Genomic DNA, 20,537 nt, shown 5'->3' with positions numbered 1-20,537 from the left:
GGTAACCAAAAAAGGATACAATTGGTAGGGCTCTTCCGGATCCTTTTTCACACGACTTGATTGTAGGTAGGTCAAATTAGACCTTCCAAATGATACAACTCTCTGAATGATAAAAAAGGCAAGAGATGGATCACTGGAAAGGGCGTGGGTATTGTATCGTAAGATATGCCTAGTATAGATAAAGTATCATAAGAAACTGTCCCAAACTCAAATCACTATGATAGCACAGTATTAGCATTAATTCGAAACACTAACCTTTTGGCCAAACTGAAGAATACAACGAAAGTCTCTTGAAGAAAACCAGGAGTTGAAACAACGATAAAGGAGGGGAAGATTAGTAAGGGAGACTTATCCCGAACGGCACGAGGCTCACGCTAGATACCGGGTTGGTGCACCACTGGATAGCGTCCAAAGTACTGTGCACAATCACCTTCCAATAGTTCATGAAATACTTTCTTTCCCACGAAGAACAAAATTAGATTTTCACCTGTTAACTGTCACAGGCACCAAAGGTTCAAAGAAGTTCAGAAAACCACGTGCAGGATTGCACGCGACAGCGTACACACAGCCAGGCCAGCCGCCCTTGTAGACAGCGTTTCCGCGTGAAGATTTAGCAAGCAAATAGGATACAAGCAGCTTAGGACAGCCGCGCTTGAAAACAGCGTCCGCGTGTGAAGATTTAGTACGCAAACAGGATACACGCAGCTCAGGACAGCCGCGCTCGCAGACAGCGTTCACGTGGAGATTTGGCACGCGAACAGGATACACGCAGCTCAGGACAGCCGTGCTTGCAGACAGCATCCGCGAGGAGATTTGGCACGCGAACAGGATACACGCAGCTCAGGACAGCCGCGCTTGGAGACAGCGTCCGCGTGGAGATTTGGCACGCGAACAGGATACACGCAGCTCAGGACAGCCGCGCTTGGAGACAGCGTCCACGTGGAGGTTTGGCACGCGAACAGGATACACGCAGCTCAGGACAGCCATGCTTGGAGACAGCGTCCGCGTGGAGATTTGGCACGCGAACTGGATACACGGCTCCAGGATTTAGCGTGTGGAGGAAAACACGCTCAAAAAAGGCCAAAGAAGTTGCTAAAGGGAATGGGAGAACGCAAGTCCGGAGTTCAGCTACAAAACGCCAACATTGACTTAATCAGAATCAGCGATCAGCGTTTCCACGCTGCTTATGTACGCACTGCCGTGATACACGTGACGGGACTAAATCACGTGAATTTTAACGACATGAACAATGCAGACGTCGTTTTCCCGGCAATGCATCGAACAACCTCCATTTCGAGTAGAACAGTCTAGTCGTTCTATGGGCGTAACTCATTTTGTATGGAGAGGTCGTTCCTGGTCCAGAGATATGTCCAGCAGGCATGACACCGTTTGGCTTCAATATTCCCAGCACCGGATTATTGAAGGTGCTGTGTACTGGACGGATTATTCCCTGGGACTCAAGGTTCTTAATTATTTCAGTAAGGGACTCCATGGATGCGAGAGGCAAACGATATTGCTTCACAAACACTGGAGTCATGCCAGGGTCCGTGGGAATTGTTGTTGTGTGGATGTCGGTGCGACCACAGTCATATGAGTTTACCGCGAAGAGATCTTGGAAATCCAAGAAAACTTGTTTCAACTTTTGCTTCTGTTCCAGAGTCACACAGGCATCAGCTAGGTTGACTCTCTCTTCCACCATCTGCCTGAAGCCTGGAAAGACTTCTGGTTTGGCTATCTCAGCGGCCTCCTCCAGCTGGGTGGAGAAGTCCCTGGTCAGAGTGCTGATTTGGTCTGGAGGCTTCAGGTGGGAAAGGCAGCCCTCATGCACCTGGAAAATCACCTCATCCCTCCTGAAGTCACAAGTCACATCTTCCTTACCATAAGGGCAAGAAGTGTACACCAGGAAGTTCCCCCCATGCCGGGTAAAGATCCCTTATGGTGTTGTATTGTCATCACTGTCACTGTCAAAACAGTCCTTGGGGATTGGTCCTAACAGTTAATTTCCTAAATCAATGGAGAAATGTCAGTCATCAACCGCCATTCCAATAATGGTGCCAGCGGCTAGAGTAATACTCTGTAAATCGCTGTTATCCACCTCTATTGGAATGGTGTCATGTTCTATGTTGACTAATGGTGTTGGGTTTACCCCTAACCCTGGCTGTTGGAGAGAAGCATTTAGATGAATATAAGCATCAGGGTTTTTCAATTTTTGTCCTCTTTTAACTTTCACTTCCAGGGAGAATTGTCGGGTCCTTTCTGGGATGGTGACTTCCTCTTTAAGCTGAATTTCAACTGCATAAGGTAGCAATTGAGCTGACCTAAATGCTTTTTCTGGATCATCAAAGCCCATGGGATTATCCGCTAATCGGGACCAAGCTTTGAAGTTTATTAGGTCCAAACTAATGGCGAAGCGATTGAGAATGTCACTGCCTAAGTAAAAGGCGGCAGTGACGTCTCGCATGACCCAACAATTATGGACTATGCTTTTGTTGCCAATGGAGATTTTGAGCATACACCTGCTTGGCAGGAGATGTTTCGGATTGGGTGTTTCCAGATCCATTTCCCATTTGTCTATCAGTTTGAATGTGGGAATGGCTGGATCTTTTGGGAGTTGGCGGAACATGGCTTCGCTGATGAAGCTCTTACCGTTGTTCACACACACTCGAGCGAGAACAGAGTCCTTCCCATCATGTAACTGAACAGGGATGAACAACTGCTCTCCAATTTGCTGAATATCAGCCAGGCTCTGAGCTGATTTCACATCTTTCTGGACTATAGGAGTGGGAATGTCTGATTGTGGATTGGTAAAAAATTTCAGAGTGTTTCCTTCCAGTGTGGAATACCACCTTAAACTGGAAGGAAGGTTGATTTTCAGAAATAGAGAGGACCCCCATCACCAGTCTGTTGTCCTACTGCTATTACTGTCACGTCTGGAATTTGGTTGTTCTGGAAGTGAAATTCTACTTGGTCAGATTTTTGTCCAACCATGTGGCAGGTGCCGTTTAAACTAACATGGTTGACACTCTGTTTTAATTTTATTGGTCGGCTAGTCTGGGTCCAGAGGACCTTGTTTACACAATCTATTAGGGGTGACAACGTTCTCAGGAGGTCATTCCCTATTAAACAACGGGTGCCCTCTGGAGTTACTACTATGACCGGGTGTTTCACCTTGTGTCGCCCAATTTTAATGTCCAAATCTGCAGTCCCCTCGATAGGAATTTCCTTCCCGTCAAAGTTCTGCAGTTGTCCAGGAAGAGAGGTGAGAGGAATACGGTAATTCTCCCCCCTTCCTGCATTTAGTTCATCAAAGGCCCTTTTGGACAAAAGGGTACCTTGGGATCCAGTGTCCACCAGTGCCAAAATTGTACCCTGCCCCTGTACTTGTACCGGGGCATAGTATCTTCCCTCCTTCTCCTCAAGGGGGCACAGATAATGCACATTTTTGGACAACTGGTGGGCTAATTTTCTGGTTTTGGACATTGCTAGCGAAGAGATTTGGGCAGAATTCTGTGGAGAGCCTGGGGAATCTGAAAGAAAAAGTTGGCAACTGGAAATGGTTTCGGGTTCTGGGCCGCCCCCCCCTTTTTGGAGGCCGTCATCAGGATGGGTTTGAACCATGGGATTTTGGTATTGTTGGTTCTGGGATAGAATGATGGGCGGCGACAGCTCAATCCCCACATCTACCCAGTCTGTTGATTTGGTTTTAGGTTCCCCTGGTTCTGGGCAGCCTTGCCTTTTGGGAGGCAGTCACCAGGATGGGTTTGAACCAGGGGTTTTTGGTTTTGTTGGTTCTGGGATAGGATGATGAGTGGCGACAGCTCAATCCCCACATCTACCCAGTCTGGGTTGAAATCCCTTGGGACCCATTTTTGCTTGGGAGGAGTTCCCCCATCTCTGAAGGAGAAGATTCTTTCCCCAGGATCCTCTGAGGATCCCTCTCCCTCAAATTGGAAGACCTGTACCTCCTCCACAAAGTGGGTCTGTTTGGGTCCTTTGTTTCTCCTACCTCCCCTCTGCACCTTGGGTGGCAGACTTTCAGGGGTAGGAGATATTGTTTCCGGTTCCTGCTTTTCCAGGGGCTGTTTACAAGTTGGGAAGGAAGCTTCCTCCAAGGCTTTACACCCCCCTTTCCCTTGTGCCACCTCCCTGGGAACCGGTGGGTTATCGGGGTGCTGCCCCCGTCATTGTTCTGGAGCACCAGGCCCAGAGTTTGGGGCATTCTGCGGTGGCATGCTCATCTGAGGGTTCTGTTGAGCCCTCAGTATGCGGCCCAAATCCTGTGCCATGTTCTGAACCTGGCGCTCAAGTTGTGAAACCCGCTCAGGCTGATACAGGGCTCTATTTTCTCCCCTGGGCTGATCCCGGGAAGGGTAGCTATCCCTTCTCTGGTAATACCCCGGATTTGGAAGATTTGGGTACCCCTCCACCCTTGGCCTCCCCTCTCACGGATTAGGTTGTCTGGGCTCAGGGAATTGGGGAAAGAAGAATGGATGGTTTTGGGGATGGAAATTGGGTGGATGCCTGGGGAAAAAGTTCTGCCCAGGATTTGGTGAATTTCTGCCCTCCTGGGGGAAGTTAGGAGTGAAGTTCCCCGGGTTAGGCGCTTGGCTGGATTCCCCCCCTTGGGCTGGAGGAGTCCACACATAACCCAGGATGGGTCGGTTTCCCTTGTAGCGGGGACTTACATAATCAGGGGAGCGAGGGACCCCATTTGTGGGACTACCTCCTCGACTCCCTGTCTGTGACTGGCCCGAGGGCCTTCTGGGCTGTGAATTATTTGGCGCAGGCAGGTTTTTAGGCCCTCCCATCTCCAAATCTAAAACGGGGGCAACCTTTACCTCTGCCACCTTGACAGCAGCAGGGGTGCTGTTGGTTTTGGGGGTTTTCTGCGCATTACTTTTATTTTCTATGGGCTTCTGCACCTCATAGATCCGGTTGGCTTGCTCAATGACCCAGTCTAAAGATCTTTTCTCATGAAAATCTCTCACGAACTGGGTCATTATGTACTAGGGAAGAGCATGGAAAAATGTGTTGATGAATTCTCTGCTGTCCGTGCGCACCCTTCTGGTAGTCTGCGCAAAGGCACGCTTCAATTCTTGCACAAATTCTTGTGGGGCCTGAACCTCCCCACATTGCAAATTGTAGGCTGCCTTGCGAGCCTCTTGGGGATTTCTATGTACAGAAAAATGTTTCAAGATGGCCGCCCTATATGTGGACCATCTTGAATGCTTTTGGTCCTCCAGCCCCGCAAAGAAACTGGAGTATTCAGGGGAGAATGTCCATTTGACGTACTGGATGCAGCTACTGCTGTCCTTCAAATGGAAAGTCTCCATCATTTGCTCATAGAGCTCCAAGTGTTCCCAAACAGAATACTTGGCGTTCTTATGATAAGGCGTGATAACACTCCTGATTGCCTTAATCTGTTTTAAGGGGTCCTTAAGCAAGGCCCTTTTCACCTTATTTGCCTTTTTGGTTCGGGTAACCCTGGTCCATTCATCCTCTGATTCAGAAGCACTGCTCCCAGAGGTGCCCGTCTGATCTTCCAGGTTTTCTCGGATTCTGCGAGCCTGGGAATAGCTGGCAGAATGTGGGGACCTGGTCTCCTGTGTCCTGTGACGCTCAGAGGAGTCTTCGGATCCCTCCTTGCTACCAGGATTTAATGGGTACTCCCCCCACTGACCTAACTGGGCAAAGGTTTTCAGGATGCCCTTAGTGGGCCTACTCTCCTGGGGTTCTCCACTAAATTGCACTGTACTTAGGTGCCCATACCCGGATGCCCGCCCATCCATTCCTGGGTGGTACTGGCCTATGAGCCCCATCCTTTTGGCAGGATAGTAATCTGCCATCCCTATGGCCCTGTTCTCATGTGCGCCAGGGGACATGGGGGTGGCAGAGTCCAGGGACTGGGAGAGATGAAGGCCTCTGGTACTAGGGCTCCTGAGGTTATGCTCAGGCATTTCCCTTTCCCAGCGAACCTCATCTCTATCAGATCCTGCTCCCTGTTGCAATGCAAGAGCCTGCGCTTTCAGTTCCTCAGTTAAGGCCTTACTAGACTCTATCAGTCTCTCCTGCATGGCTACCTGTTGCTGGAGCCTATCATTGTGCTGGCAGAGAGCCTCATTCTCTCTCTGTGCCTTCTGATTGGTCCTGGAGTACTGGGCCAGTCTTTGCTGCAGGAGGGTTACCTCCTGAGTCCCATCCCTACTGGCCTGCTCCTTTCTTGCCAGAGCCTCTTCCACCCTCCTGGTGTACTCTAACAGGTTCTGATGCTCTTTTTGGAGGTCACCCAGCCCCTGGAGGGCCAAGTGATTTTTTTTCAGTTTTTCTTTTTAAATGGCAGACTTCCTAGCCTAAGGTGTCCCTTTCCTGACTAAGAGTCTGCATCTGTGCCGCCAGGTCGTCCCTTTGCCTTTGAAGGGCACCAGCTTTCTGGCGCTCCTGATCAAACTCTGCCTGGGTATCCAGGTCTTTCAGGATCAGTTTATTGCTCTCTGCCGTTTCCCTATCTAGGTGGCTTTGCAGGGTGACTACCTGCTCAGCACATGCCCTATTGAAATCTAATTGTTGCTCCAGCTTTTTCTGGCTCTGCAGTAGGGAGTCCAAACCTTCTTGGTACTCCTTCTGCAAGGCCAGAAATCTGGTATCCTGGTCAGACCTTTCCTGTTGCAGGATACACATGTCCTCTTTGATTTTAATGAGATACTGTCTGCTCTCATTTTCTGACACCTGGCTTCTGTGCATCCTCTGCTCAGAAGAGTCCAGGTCAGATTGGGCCTTCTCTAATGCCAACAGTTGCCTACTTGCCAGATCTTGGCCTTCAGCACATTTGTCCTGCATGGCTCCCATATATAGATACAAATATGCCGCTATCCTAACCATCTTGTCGGGTTCATATTTAGCTTTAGGAGCCATGTATAGTTCGCTCAGGGCCACATGTAAGGGACCCTGATCTCTCCAGATATCTAACTCAGTTGCAGTGATCTGTCGTGCGATTGCCTGCAACAACGCATCCTGGCCCTGCTCAGTCCAGTCACCTCTCACAAATAGCTTATGTAAGAAGTGCTCTCTGGCAATTTTGATGTCTACCAGTGTTGTCATTTTGGAATTTGAGTTCCTTCCTGACTTACAAAAGTTTGTATTTTATTTTGCAAAACAGACCGTTTCCTTAGAGCGTTCCTTTGAGGAGTGCTTTAACAGTGTAAAACAGCAGGGTGATCTAACCGGATATGTGTATCCGGTCAGTTGGCACACTGTATTAAGATGCACAAGTGGTAAATCTAATCCAGAATCTCCCCGCTCCGAGCCCCCACTTTGTAAGCAACTTCAATTCAACACTACAGCTACGTCAATGCCTAGTGTGGGATGCTGATGGAAGCCCTTATTGATGTATTTTTTATGTCCTGTTCATTTACTCTGGATGTCAACCCTTATATAACACCCCTCTCTCAGAATACCCCCGACCCCGCTGAGCCGAGAAGTAGGTTTGTTTTGCAAATTTAAAAGGTTTATTTGAAAATTAAACAATATATATATATGACACTTTTATAGTAAATTAATATTTGATATCACACTTGAGAATATGATGTTGATCAACAATGGATAATGTTATAGTTGTACACTCTTTTCAATGGCTTAGAAGTTGATATAGAGCGGATTAAGTAGCTGAGAATGCTTTTATGGCTTCAAGGACAATGCAATGATGAATGAAAATGCAGTACAGAAAATAAACTTGATATGACTTCAACAAAAGACAATGTAATCACTTTTCTTTGACAATTCACCCCCCCCCCCTCTATGCAAGGTAAAGAGATGGGAGGAAAGCACACAGTTCTCAATAATGCAATCAATATAATTCAGTTCCCCCCTAGCAAGCTTAGAGGAAAACAGGTAGGAGTTTTAAACACAGGCAAGATACTTTGCTGTGGTTTGCAAAGTGAAAAATATGCGAAAAATGCTTTTAATTCCCTATAGGAGGTTCAGGGTTACTGAGAGATACTTAAATTAATTCAGGATCACTTTAGCAATGCTCTATGAATGATTTTCAGGTTGCACACGAATTTCAGCAAGGAAAGCAAGGACAAATATTTTTACACATGGCTGAAATTAAGCAAAATGTCAAATCGCGGCAAATTTAGTCGCGCGCGTCGAGTGCAATTACGGGGGCACTATAAGGAGTAGGAACTTGGTTCAAGGCTCGTTGGAAAGCTTAGAATCTTAGCTTGACACGATTCTAGGAGGCAGTTCTAATAACCTAAAATTGTTTGGATTAGATTATTTTAAACTAAGAGATTGGTTTTGGCACAGTGCTAGCTGGGTACTCACACTAGATTTTGGACAGGAATGCAACTTTGTCACCGATCGGGTCAGGATTGGCTGGACTTCTGCTAGCGGTTCTTCACAGCGATCTGGTCTCTGGTTCTCTCTGGTTTCGGATACAGCACTGCTTTCTGGATACTGCTAAAGGTTCTTGCAAAAGTTCTTGGCAAAGAATTCAAACAGCTCGCCCGGCTGTTGAATAGTTTGGTTGGTTTTGAGGCCTGCTGAAGAGGATTCAGCTTGTGGGTTCAGGCCTCTCTGCTACAAATTCTGGAGTTAATTTCTGGTCTCTGGAGATTGATGCATTTGAAGTCTGGATCTCTGGATGTGAAGTCTGAAGTCTCCCGGCAAAGCGTCCCGCAAGAAAGTGGAAAGTGAATGTCTCTACCTGGGTTTCAATGTTCCTTTTATGTGTTTTGAAAATGGGTTTGTGCCTGGGCCTAGCTAAGCCTGCCCCTCTCACTTGTCATTGGCCAATCTTTCCTCTCTCCCTTGATTGGGGGAAAGAAATTGAGTGTCAGAGTGATGCTGTAGGTTTTATGGTCAGAGGAACCTCCCCTTGTCAAATTGCACACAAATCTATTTCTGACCCAAATACATATTTATCTATGTACCATTTTTCTAATATTATAGGTCCAGTTAACATATTTTCTGTAGCACCAAACCATCCGATCCCTGTCTTTGTACGATGTTGTGTCCACTTATGACAGAATTCTCCCCTTTTCATCCAGATAACAACCTCTAAACCTTTCCAGATTTTACACAAATGTGCACCAGGGATATGGGTTTCAGATGATAAAGTGTCAGATTTTTAACATGCATACATTTGGAGTAACAACCTTTTTTTCCGCTACTATCCCCAAGAACATACCACAGGGTCCTAACACCTCTTAAAATGTGCACAGAAAAATCATAAGAATGATGATGTTATTTATATAATTTTGACAAGTCCGCACTGTGAATTATCCATCTTTTTAAAATCATGCTCTGGCCCCAAAGGGGTGTGGTTTCCCAAAGCACATGGTGGAATTTCTGGTTTATCCACTTCCCCCAAGCTCAGCTGGCTCTCACAGGCACTGCCCCTCCCAGTTTCTCCCAAGAGGAAGCCATTTTACGGCCCCCCCAATATAACATTTCCCTGAGTCCAGGACAGGGCTTTGTTCAACTTCCTGCAGTCCCCAGGTGCTCCTCCCCTAATCCAATCAGAGAGGTGTCATCTCCTTTTGGCAGGGCCAGCAGGATGCAGCCAGTCCTGGGAAGAGTTGTTGAGCCAGTTCAACTCCTGTCGGGGGTAGTTGTCAGGCAGAATTCAGCTAAATGTCACTTTAGTTCCCAGTTTTCTACATTCAAATTCAACTTACAGTTTTTGCACATGCAGCTAGAATGCTGATTCTAAGTTCAAAACTATGACATTTAAACAATTGCAACCTATGTGACACTCACGAGTAGGTCACTCATTTATTCTAAACATTTCGATTTTAGTGGCTTTAAACCCAAATTCACTTAAGCTGCTGACATCCCCAGCTATTTTTTATATATACATTAAATGATTACTTCCCTCAAGTCATTTCAGAATATAGTTTTACATTGTATCCACCTCTTAGCAAGTCTTTCCTCGGCCTGGTTTGGGTTCATTTGTTCAGTTTTACACAAAAGTCTGATGGTTTTAAAACGCCGGCTTTCTGATAGTGGTGAGCACCAGTATTGCATCCATTTTGACATTAAGAAAATGAATTCCCCCTATTTCTGGGTTGCTTTTGGCAATCAGCATTGCCATTCCCAATGGTTTCAGGCTACTGTGTGTGTAGCCCAATGGTGGTTTTAGGCGGTGCCCTCCTGTGCTCACAACATAGGCAAAAATGGGTGGCAGCCTATTCTTCATGTTTTCCCTGTGCACTCTCTGGGGTGTTCTGGCCATCATGATGTTTTCAATGCCAGTACTGCACAGTTTTATGGTAGGGCTTGGCTGCCTGGGTAAAAACATCCCACAGTGTGGGTTATGCTGGAGAGGAGCGGGAGCAGGGGTGGTTGGTGGTTAGTACGGTGTGGTTGTTTTATTGTTGGTTCTAGGATCCGTAATGTGCCTCGATTGTCTTGAGCCAGCAGTGATAGCTGTGGGAGGTGGACAATGTTACGCTAGTCTCGATTCCAAGAAAATTGTTTGCAGTAAATTGTTTTTATCCTGTCTGTCATTTGCTAGGGATGGCTAAGGGTGACCTTAATGTGACATTAATGTTTATCATTTTAAAATTCTCTGTTTATGGACACATGGACTTGACCTACGCCATTGGTATCACACACCAACACCCATGGAGGAGCTGCAGCCTGACCGTCCCAGCCCACATAACCGTCCAGATCCCCCTCCATGCAGCCATGCCAATAACTGACAACATCATTACGCACATCACAGTCTGCTCCAGTCCTCTGGCCACAACCACATTACAGTCCACAATTGCATCTCGCAAGAGAGATGGTGGGTAGCAATGCACAGCATTGGTAAGCGGGATATACATCTAGGAGGCAGGCAGCTTCATATACATGTGGGCACATCCTTAATATGTAGGGCATAACATGTGCTTTAATCCAAGAGAGAAATGAGAACATGGGCATTAAAGCAAGATGCATAGACTGCTTAGTATTCAAATTAAGGGGCATTATATGGTATTAATCCAGTCGTGGCACCCATGCCACCACTCTGATCATTGCCTACATCCACACCCCTGCCCTCAACACCAATCAGACAAACCACCATCCACAACCACATCACCATGACAACAGCATTGCCTTCTTCATTGTTATCACCATCCTAAACCAATATCATCAGTTGCTGCCACCTGATGGTGACACCAAAGGTATTCTATTCAGGCAACATGGCTATAAGCATGGGCACTTCTTCCTCTAGCTGAGGTTTTGTCACACAAGGCCACCCCATTCAAATGTCTAAATCAATGTTATTGTACATTACATTTAACAGTGGAAACTCAGCCCCTATAAACAATACCTATTCAGAACTCCTGTAGAATTAGGCGCCCAAACAAACATCCAATTAGCATATAAATGATTATAAACGTTTAGTGTGAAAGACCCAAACACCAAAATACCATTTTGAATCCATACCATTATAATCACCATTCATCCTAACACCATCCAGATCTCTGATGCCATGCGCATTCCCAAAAGCACCCACTTCAATATTCAAATCACTGACACATTGCAGGCTACAGTCCCCTCCACGAGCCATGCCAACATCACCACCCGAAGTATCATCCTCTTCACTGCCCCCCTCCACATAGCCCACACCTTCATCTGCACCCAAAGTTACATTCCACTGTTTTTGGGAAGGTTAAAGGCAAAACCATTACAAAGCTCCCGCTGCATGGAAACCCACCGCAGGCAGATAATACTGAGACGCCCACAATGCGGGACGAGATTGTGAGACACAATCACCATGTGGAGCTCCTACAATAGGGAAGTCCAATTTACACAGACAACACTCTGCCAACAAGACAGCTTAACATGCCAAGAGACTGTGTGCCTACTTACAAGTTAGGTAGCACAGTAAATAATAAAATAAGCAATTATTCAAACCTATTTCGCCTGTCCCAGCTATATACACAATAGTTGAAAAATCAATAGGCAAACACGAAACAAATCAACACAACAGCAGGACAACTTGGAATAGGCTTAAAATAATGCATACAATTCGACATCATAGTTTCTATGGCAACTCTGAAATGGATAATATGTAGCCTTATTGCTGAATCTCCAAAGATGCAACGAAAAGAGATTATACTGTGTGCATGGCGCCTCTTTTAGTGCACAAATTGCATTTTCGATTGGTTTCCTTCAACTGTGAGGCTGCAATTAAGACTGTATCATCAAATCAAAACCTATTGAAATGTAGTCAAGGAAGTGACCCTCGTTTTCCCCTACTTATCTTTTCCAGAATGCAAAACAATGTGCCTCGAGTTGAGAGAGCTGCGCTCTGTGAGCAGTTTTTGAAAAGAAGCGGTTGACACGGCGGAGAGAAAGAGGAGGCTGTCGAGGAGGGGTCACGACAGAATTTCCATTCCGTCACACGACACGAAAAGACAATTGGACTCCGAGCGAGTACAGAGAGTCCACTTGTAGGATGGACTTTCCTAAGCAATATTTAACATTCCAGATTGTGGTAACTCTGGAAAGAGACTAATAACAAGTTGCTCCAGGGACTGTGGTGTTCAAGATGCTGTTGGAGAGAGGGCAATGCTTTGGTGGACGTTCTTTGCCTCCCTCAATGAGAAGCTGCCATTAAGAGCCTAATTTAAGTCAAAGTGATGAAAGTAATGTTTCCAAAGTTCTATGGTGAAAGAACCACACTTTTCCTAACCCTTTACCTTTCTGGTCGGCCCTCCAATCAACGACTATTCCTGTGTAAGCCTCTCCAGTGCTTTCTCTAAGAAGCCACAGAATAGGCAGATTGGCTTGGTCAGTTCACCAGGACAACACACTGGACCCAAGTATGTTCTTCAAATGTACTTGTAGCTCATAGCATCAGAGCCTAGACCGTGCCCGAGCTGCACAAGCGTGACCAAGCCATTGGGCCGTCATTTTAGGGGGACACCATGCCACCAGTACACCTTTTTTTTAAGTTGTGGGCTTTTTGGTTTGCAAATCTTAGCGGTCAAGCTTTCAAGTACAATGGGCCTCATTACGAGCGTGCCGGTCCGGTAACAACGGTGCCGGTAAGCCTTCCAGCGCCATAGTTACCGGACCGGCACACTCCGAGTCTGCGAGCGGCTGCCGTCCTGCCTGCCGGCCTGACCTGGTGGGCGGGACGGCACCCGCCCGCAGACTTACATGGAAGCACCGGCACTGTTGCACATGGTGCCGGTGCTTCCATGCTCCGCATTCCCATTGAGTCCTACATTGAAACTCTATGGGAATGGGGAATTACATTTTCTGACACCTGACTGTGAAATGAAAGTGCAGAACTGGTGAAGTGGTTTCCCAGGGGCATGGTGTCACCTGGTCTGCAATAAATGTCATGGATTAACCTTAACGAGGACTTGATCAGGGACCACCAAGTCCAACTCTCATAAAGCCCCAACAACACTAGGGTTTCAGGATAATCACTACATACGTTTACAAAAGAAACCCTTTTAGATTCACTTTATTGAAATTCATTTTGTGTGGACACCCTGAACATGTGATTTGCTTCTTGAAGACTGGACTTGGGGAGCAATGGATGAGATTCAGTGATTGTGTGAGATATCCATGCTCGGCAATGTATTAGAAAGTCTGTGCCTGCTACTAGACGACACCCGCTCACTTTATGCCTAACTTTTCTATTCTCGAAATCTCTGCACGTATAGTTCCGAAAAGGAAACAGAACTACTCACACCACCCCTGGGACATGCAGAAACCTTTTGCAAACAAGCAACAACAACATTTGAGCCTCTGTAGACAATTCTTGACCTGTGTACAATATTTAGATCAATGTAACATTGGAACCCATCTTTACATCTTCATTCTTTCTTAGACAGCCATGGCAAAGACATCCCACAACATAAAGAAACAGGTACCCACTACATAGATTACCACTCATTTAACTGCACTTCCTATCCGGCACTACGACCAAAGGATTGTCACGCTCCACACAAGCACCGCTGGCTTCCTTTCAAACTCTTCCAGCGGCAAAAGGCTAAACGCTTAAGAACAGAGGGATGTCTGTGCACTGTGAAAACACAAAGTGATTTTATGTACAACCTTTGTTTTATCAATGCATGCATTTTTATTTCATTCCCCCCCCCCTCTTTGAATTAAGAAACGGTTCCAGCTTGGTCTGGTAATTTCAAAGACATGTTAAATCAGGAGTAACAAAGGGGATCAAAGGGCAACCTCGGTCAGTTCTATGGGATTACACAAGGCTTTCAAAGTGAATGAATTGAAAGTCACTTGAATGAATACCAATGCATTTAGACTAATTGCAAGCAGCGACATCAAAGCAATTGTTCCTTCCTCTCTCTCCCTTTGAGAGCTGCCATGCAGAGGACATTCTGGTCTGCCCAGTATGCAAAGGCCAGCCGGCTTCTGCTTGCAGCATTTTAATGATTCTTATTGTTGTACTTGGTTTGTCACTGGTACATTTATGAAATGTCATATAATGGGAGATGTTTTTTTTTTCATGGTGTTTGATTGCAGATTCTTCAGGGTGGGGGCAGGGCAACCCAGAGGAAAATAAGCAGCGCCGTTTTCACAGTTGTGTTTCGTTCTGTGCATCTTTTTCACTTTCGTATCTAAAATGTAATTTAACTATTTATTTTTCTTTAGGGACATTTAACTGGTGAGTGCAACTCGTTGACATTGAAAGATTAGGTGTCCTTTCATACATGTTGAAAATAAAGTTGAACTGATCTCAGTTTAAGCAGAAGCAAAAGAAATGAAAAAAACTTAAACGGAGTATATTGAAAATCATTTTTTTTAAAAACATGTGTTTTTACCAAAAGACCTTGGTTAAAAACACATGAGTCTGATTTTCAAAGATTTGCACTACAGCAAATTAGGACATTCCCAGAGCATCTCTGATTTGCACCTCCTAACTTATACCCGATTCACAAATTCTAACTGTAGTAAATCTGGAGATGGCTGGCATATTGATATTGATATTTTATTTCTATCGCGCTCGTACACAAGTGTTTCAGAGCGCGACAAGGCAAGGGAGCGGAACAGGGGAGAATAAAACAGCGATCTCACTAGGCCCAGTGACATTGAGAACGCGCAAGTGCATGGGAGAGGGGGAGGGGAAAAGTGCATGGAAGGGGAGAGAAGTGAAAAGTGCGGAGCAAAGGAGAAACAGATAAATAATAATAAATAAATAATAAAGGCAACAAACAGTGGTAGTGCTGCCAGCAAGTGGCAAGTGATGGGTTTAAGGCAGCAGACAGGATAGGTCTGATAAATGCAGGAATAAAAAGGAGGGGCTGTATGGGTACAGATACAGACCCCAGTGCAAGGGGTGGCCCGGAGGCAGTACGGGAGGGTAGCAGGGTCAGTAGGTACCTGGGCCCAAAAGACAAAGGGTGGCAAGGTGCACAGTGACAAGAGAGAACAGATCAGCAGGGGAGAGGGGGAGCAAAAGCAGAAGCAAAGTGGAAGGTCTTGAGGTGCTTCCGGAACCTGAGATGGTTCTCCTCAAGTTTGAAAGGCTCCTGTGTGAACGTGATTCAGAAAGATTCCAGGTTTCAGGCATCACCAAGAGTGGCTTCAATGTTAGGGTTTGTAAATGAGGTGTAAGGCAGCTGGTGCAAAACTAAGAGCCTCACAGCCGCATCATGATTAATAGGGCGTAGATCTTTCCTGATCAGGCACCATAAGGTCAGACTGCATTCATAACACACGCTAAATATTGGACCAACTTTCCAAACTCTAGGCAGGGAAGTAATTGGAATTAATATTTGCTAAGCCCCAAATCCAGATAGGACTGGGGCTCTATGGCATGGATGGTGTCCCAATGTCGGAGGTGGCGGTACAATCTTTTGAGAGCAGGTTTGGTGGCCATGTGCAACCAATCTAAGGCAAGTGACTTTATGACTATTTGGTCTTTAAGTGAGAAGATAGGGACTGGCCAAACACATGCGCACCTACCCTGCATACACGTGCACCAAAAGCCCGGTGAAACAATGTGGCCTTCCAAAGGGAACATTCTGCACTGATTCTTGTGTCCAAGAGTTACTGAGACGTTTGGAGAACGCTTGAATAATTATCTGCTCCATCATTCGGAGTCCACCTCTTGGTCCAGTGAAAGAAAATAACTCACAAGGGCAAAAATCGTGTGCGATTCGATTGATAAACAAGCTTTATACGTTTAACGCGTTTACCGGAATAAATCTGTAAACCAAATACAATACCCACAGTTGGATTCAGATGAGAGTAAAACCCCATTCTTATTGTTTCAATGAAAAACAATACATTGAAATCAAAAGTAGATGTGGGACAAACCAGCATGAAGTACTCCATCAAAACATTACATATTTTCCTTGTTGGGCATCAGAACCCATCTTTGATCCAACTGCAGTGTGGCACAAGATCCTTAGAGGGTGTTCGACATAGTGAATAGAGCAATGGTGCAGTGATATTGCCAGGCATATGGGACAGAGTCTAGAGATAAGCACGCTCTTGTTTGTTGATACTATTTCTTTAACAGATTTGAAAGAGGATGAAATCAACCTGACCAGGGCACTGGTTAATGGTGGAAAGGTTATCCAAATTATTCCCACTCTTAATAACTCGTTAACTACCCAGGCGCAGGATATTTATTTTGTATTTGTACAGTGAATTTGATAGACAGATGGGAATGTTGACACTGACACACACATGCACACACATACAGACACCCATACATACACACACATGCACACACACACAGACACCCATACATAGACACACATGCACACACATGCTCACACATACAGACACCCATACATACACACACATGCACACACATACAGACACCCATACATACACACACATGCAAACACATACAGACACCCATACATAGACACACATGCACACACATACAGACACCCATACATACACACACATGCACACACATACAGACACCCATACATACACACACATGCACACACATACAGACACCCATACAGACACATGCAACCAGACAGTTTCCTCTGGAGTTCTTCTACGATAGGCAGAGTTTAGAGAGAGTTCAACCAAAAGGCACAGTCGGGGTACAGAATATAATTGATCTGACCAGCTGGGTTGAGAGCGAGGGAGAGGTGACAAAACACGGTCTGTAAATATCAGGTTAAGACTCTTCCACGAAGACTGTCAAAAAGTCAGATTTCACATCAGACACTGCAAAAGCCTGGTCCCGGGGATGCTAAAGAGACATACAGCTCGCCCCTGAATGCCCTGCCTTTGATTTTCCTAATAAGGAAAAATATGTTGTGGGAGTTGAAATGCTGCTATTAGGTACTTTTGCAATCACACAAAAAAATAAAAATGCATGGTTTCTGAGCAACTTTAATTTGAAGAAACAAAGCAGGGCCAGTCACTTTCAGTGGCCCTTGCCATATCACGAACATTACCCGCTCACATAGTTCCCGTCAGAAGAGTAACTGCATTTATGTCCAAGAAGCCCTTTCTTGGCTAAAGGTTGGACATTAAATAAAACAATATCCTCTGCCAGAAACCTGGAGACTCTTTATCCTGGCAAGACCTGCCTGCTCGCCCAGGCAAAGGTCCAGCTGTTGTGGATGTGAAATGCCACTGCAGGCCAGCATGGCATGGAATGCATTGTTGTTTGTGGATCCTTCCCATGGTGCAAAGGGAATCTGATCTCCTGCGAATAAGGGGCAAAAAGCCATCACAGGGCACATCGACTGGACACAGGGAGCCCAAGCAATGTTGCAGGGCTAGACACAGCCATGGAGTGTGTCCTGTCCTCACCATCTTCACACTCGCAGTAGAAATGCATTGTTTACAATGTCATGAAAGGGGCAGGTTTTGCAATAGGAAATAAGAGTTTTCCGAGGGAAGCGAAGACCATACAGAGGGCCGATAAATCGCTCGCGAAGAGAAGTGGTGCATTATAGAATAGAGCCCGTGGCCATGTGGAGGCCCTCCACTTCTGGAAGATCACAATGGATGTTCCTGCGCGAGTCATTTCTCGGGTGCAGGTAGCCTGGTGCAGACAAGAGAAACACTCAAGTTCTGCAAATTCAAGTTGCAACGTTCACCACTGGAAGATAACCCACCAGAGGAGATGAACAATGTCAATGGGGGCATGTAAAATGGGCACTGTGCATGTAGCTCCTGAAGGCCAATAATGTAAGCCTTCGATTATTTGGCTTCCGAGCCAAAAATATTACTGCCAGCAGCACAGAACATTCACCTAAGCAATGATCTTACTCCCTGCTTAATGCCCTTTGCCATTTACATCGATGTGTGCTGGTTACACTGACATGGCCGGTTGCCTGCGGTAAACTAAACTCTAAAATGTAAGAGGCAGGACGTCGTGTTTATGCTCAGCTGCAGATTGACGAAAGTGCTGTTCCTAATTAGATATTTCATCTGTATCTGCCCGGGGCTCGGTGTAGGTTAAGCAATGTAATATTGCATGCTCTAATTAAGCATCATCACCCAGAGTGGTAGGCTCATCCTGATTAGAGTTGCCCTCAACCACCCATAACCCTGAGCCAAAGGTCAGATCTTGTAATGAAAGTAAAATGCAAATAAAAGTAGCTAGGGCAGTAGAGCTTCAGCATTAGTTGCGTCAGGTTTAAGAGCAGCTTATGACCCCCAAGGGGCACCTTGGTACCCGGCTTGATTTTAACAGTCGACGGATGCTGTGCAGTGAGGGTAGTATATAATAATAATAGAATCCAATAATAGCATCCAATATAAAAATTCACCTTGGTAAAAGAAATATAGTAATAGAATCCAATACAAAAATTCAAATTGGTAAAAGAAAAATAGAAATAGAATGCAATACAAAAATTCAACTTCGTAAAAGAAAAATTGTAATAGAATCCAGTACAAAAATGCATCTTTGCAAAAGAAAAATAGTAATAGAATCCAATACAAACATTCCAACCATTGGGGTAAAAGGAAAGGTTTAAGCTGCTTTCTAAAAAGACAAGTGAATTTCTCGCTCGCAAATAAATTCTAGCTGAGCGCCGATTAATGTGAGGAAGAAAGTCCACCCCATTTTGTTGGATATTATTTATGTAGAACCTTTGAAGTGTGAAGGGAGTGGCAAGGAACATAGATTTTGTTCAAGGTAAACACGGTCGATCACACTTGGACTGCGCCACCTCCATTGTTACTTGGAAGAAATGGTCATTCTCACTTTGATGATGTTGAAGCACATTTATTATGGTTTGCTCCCATTGCCCATTAATTGCAGTTGACACGTGTTTCAGCCTCTCAGGGGCCCTTTTCAAAACAAAATCTTATTTGAGGGCATATTACTTGCAAAATCATACAATCTATCTGTGTAATCCACAAATGACGCAACCAATATAACACACATAACATGAATATAAAATATACATATACAGATGTACATAATATCATGTATTAATTTGTGAAACAAAAAATATATATATATGTATATAATAAAGGAAGAAAGGAAAAAGAGAGAAAAGAGAAAAAAGAAGAAAAAAATGGTGAAAAGAGAAAATCACAATGAGCTTTGGAAAGATGTACACATGATTCAACCTCCTAATTCCATTATACTCAAGATTCTAAAGGCTTATTTATCCTTATTTCCGCAATGTTTATCTTTGTTCAGTCAGATCACTGTACCATAATATGTCCTTAAATAGTTCTGATTCAAATATTCTTAAACATACCATTGTATAAAACATCGTGCACCCGCACATTCTTATCATTTTCCCGCGGCATTCCATACCATATTGTAAGATTGTCAAGTGTTATCAATAACTTACTCACATGTTCAACACATCGTGCTTGTGCACATAGTAGAATGGCATTTTATGACCTATTTGCACAACCTCTGCTATATTTCCTTGTTTTTGATTCATAACCGTTTATATAAAGAATATATATCATAATATGTAATTTGTGGCTTACCGGAATTCCATCTCACAAAAAAGTCTTGGGTTAGTCCCTGTGGAATAAAGCAAAGTACGTGTGTATTTAGCTATTTTTAACTTAAAAACCTGTAATTCTTGCTGTTGCACGTTCCCCCGCTATTTCTTAATTTATTTATAAGCTCGTAAATATGGCCGTGGTTTTCTGTCTCTATCGGCCCGTTTGTCTATTTAATCTGGTCTCCTGTGACACATAAAGCGCCAAGGCGTGGAGTGCGGACGTAGAAAATCGTCCCGCACTCTTCGCTTACCTTTGTTATCAGCGTTCTGCCCGTATTCCTCGCGTCGGCGTATAACTGTTGGAAAACAGTGCCCTGCGACGACAGAGATGTTTATCTGTTGCCATACCAACCTTCCTTGTTAGTCCCTTGTTGATGTTACCTTTGCCGTGTTTATAGCGGACATCTTATAACATTGTTTCCAACACGGAATAATCATTATATGATACTCGATTACTGCTCATTTCAACCTCCCATATTATTTATTGATTACATAGCCTATCTGATTGTATAAAAGAGTTTAGACCTAATGTTGGCATAATCCCAGAACTTGAATAATAATATTAATGATATTATGGCGTTACTCTTATCAAGACGCTGCGCA

The 20,537-nt window shown here is 44.9% G+C and overlaps 1 protein-coding gene across 1 annotated transcript in view; it reads left to right on the top strand.

The window, feature by feature from the left end:
* SHISAL1 (shisa like 1) overlaps positions 1–14,722 on the top strand; it is a 798,077-nt gene extending 783,355 nt beyond the window's left edge. The window contains exon 6 of the mRNA XM_069628146.1: positions 12,263–14,722. Coding sequence (XP_069484247.1) covers positions 12,263–12,318 — 56 coding nt within the window. The 3' untranslated portion in view covers positions 12,319–14,722. The remainder of the gene's footprint in view (positions 1–12,262) is intronic.
* The last annotated feature ends 5,815 nt before the right edge of the window (positions 14,723–20,537 follow it).

Source organism: Ambystoma mexicanum, chromosome 12 (assembly GCF_040938575.1).
Source record: "Ambystoma mexicanum isolate Mex_15411 chromosome 12, UKY_AmexF1_1, whole genome shotgun sequence".
NCBI classification, from domain to species: domain Eukaryota; kingdom Metazoa; phylum Chordata; class Amphibia; order Caudata; family Ambystomatidae; genus Ambystoma; species Ambystoma mexicanum.
The sequence above is the reverse complement of the archived record's forward strand: the minus strand, read 5'-3'. Positions and strand labels throughout refer to the sequence as shown.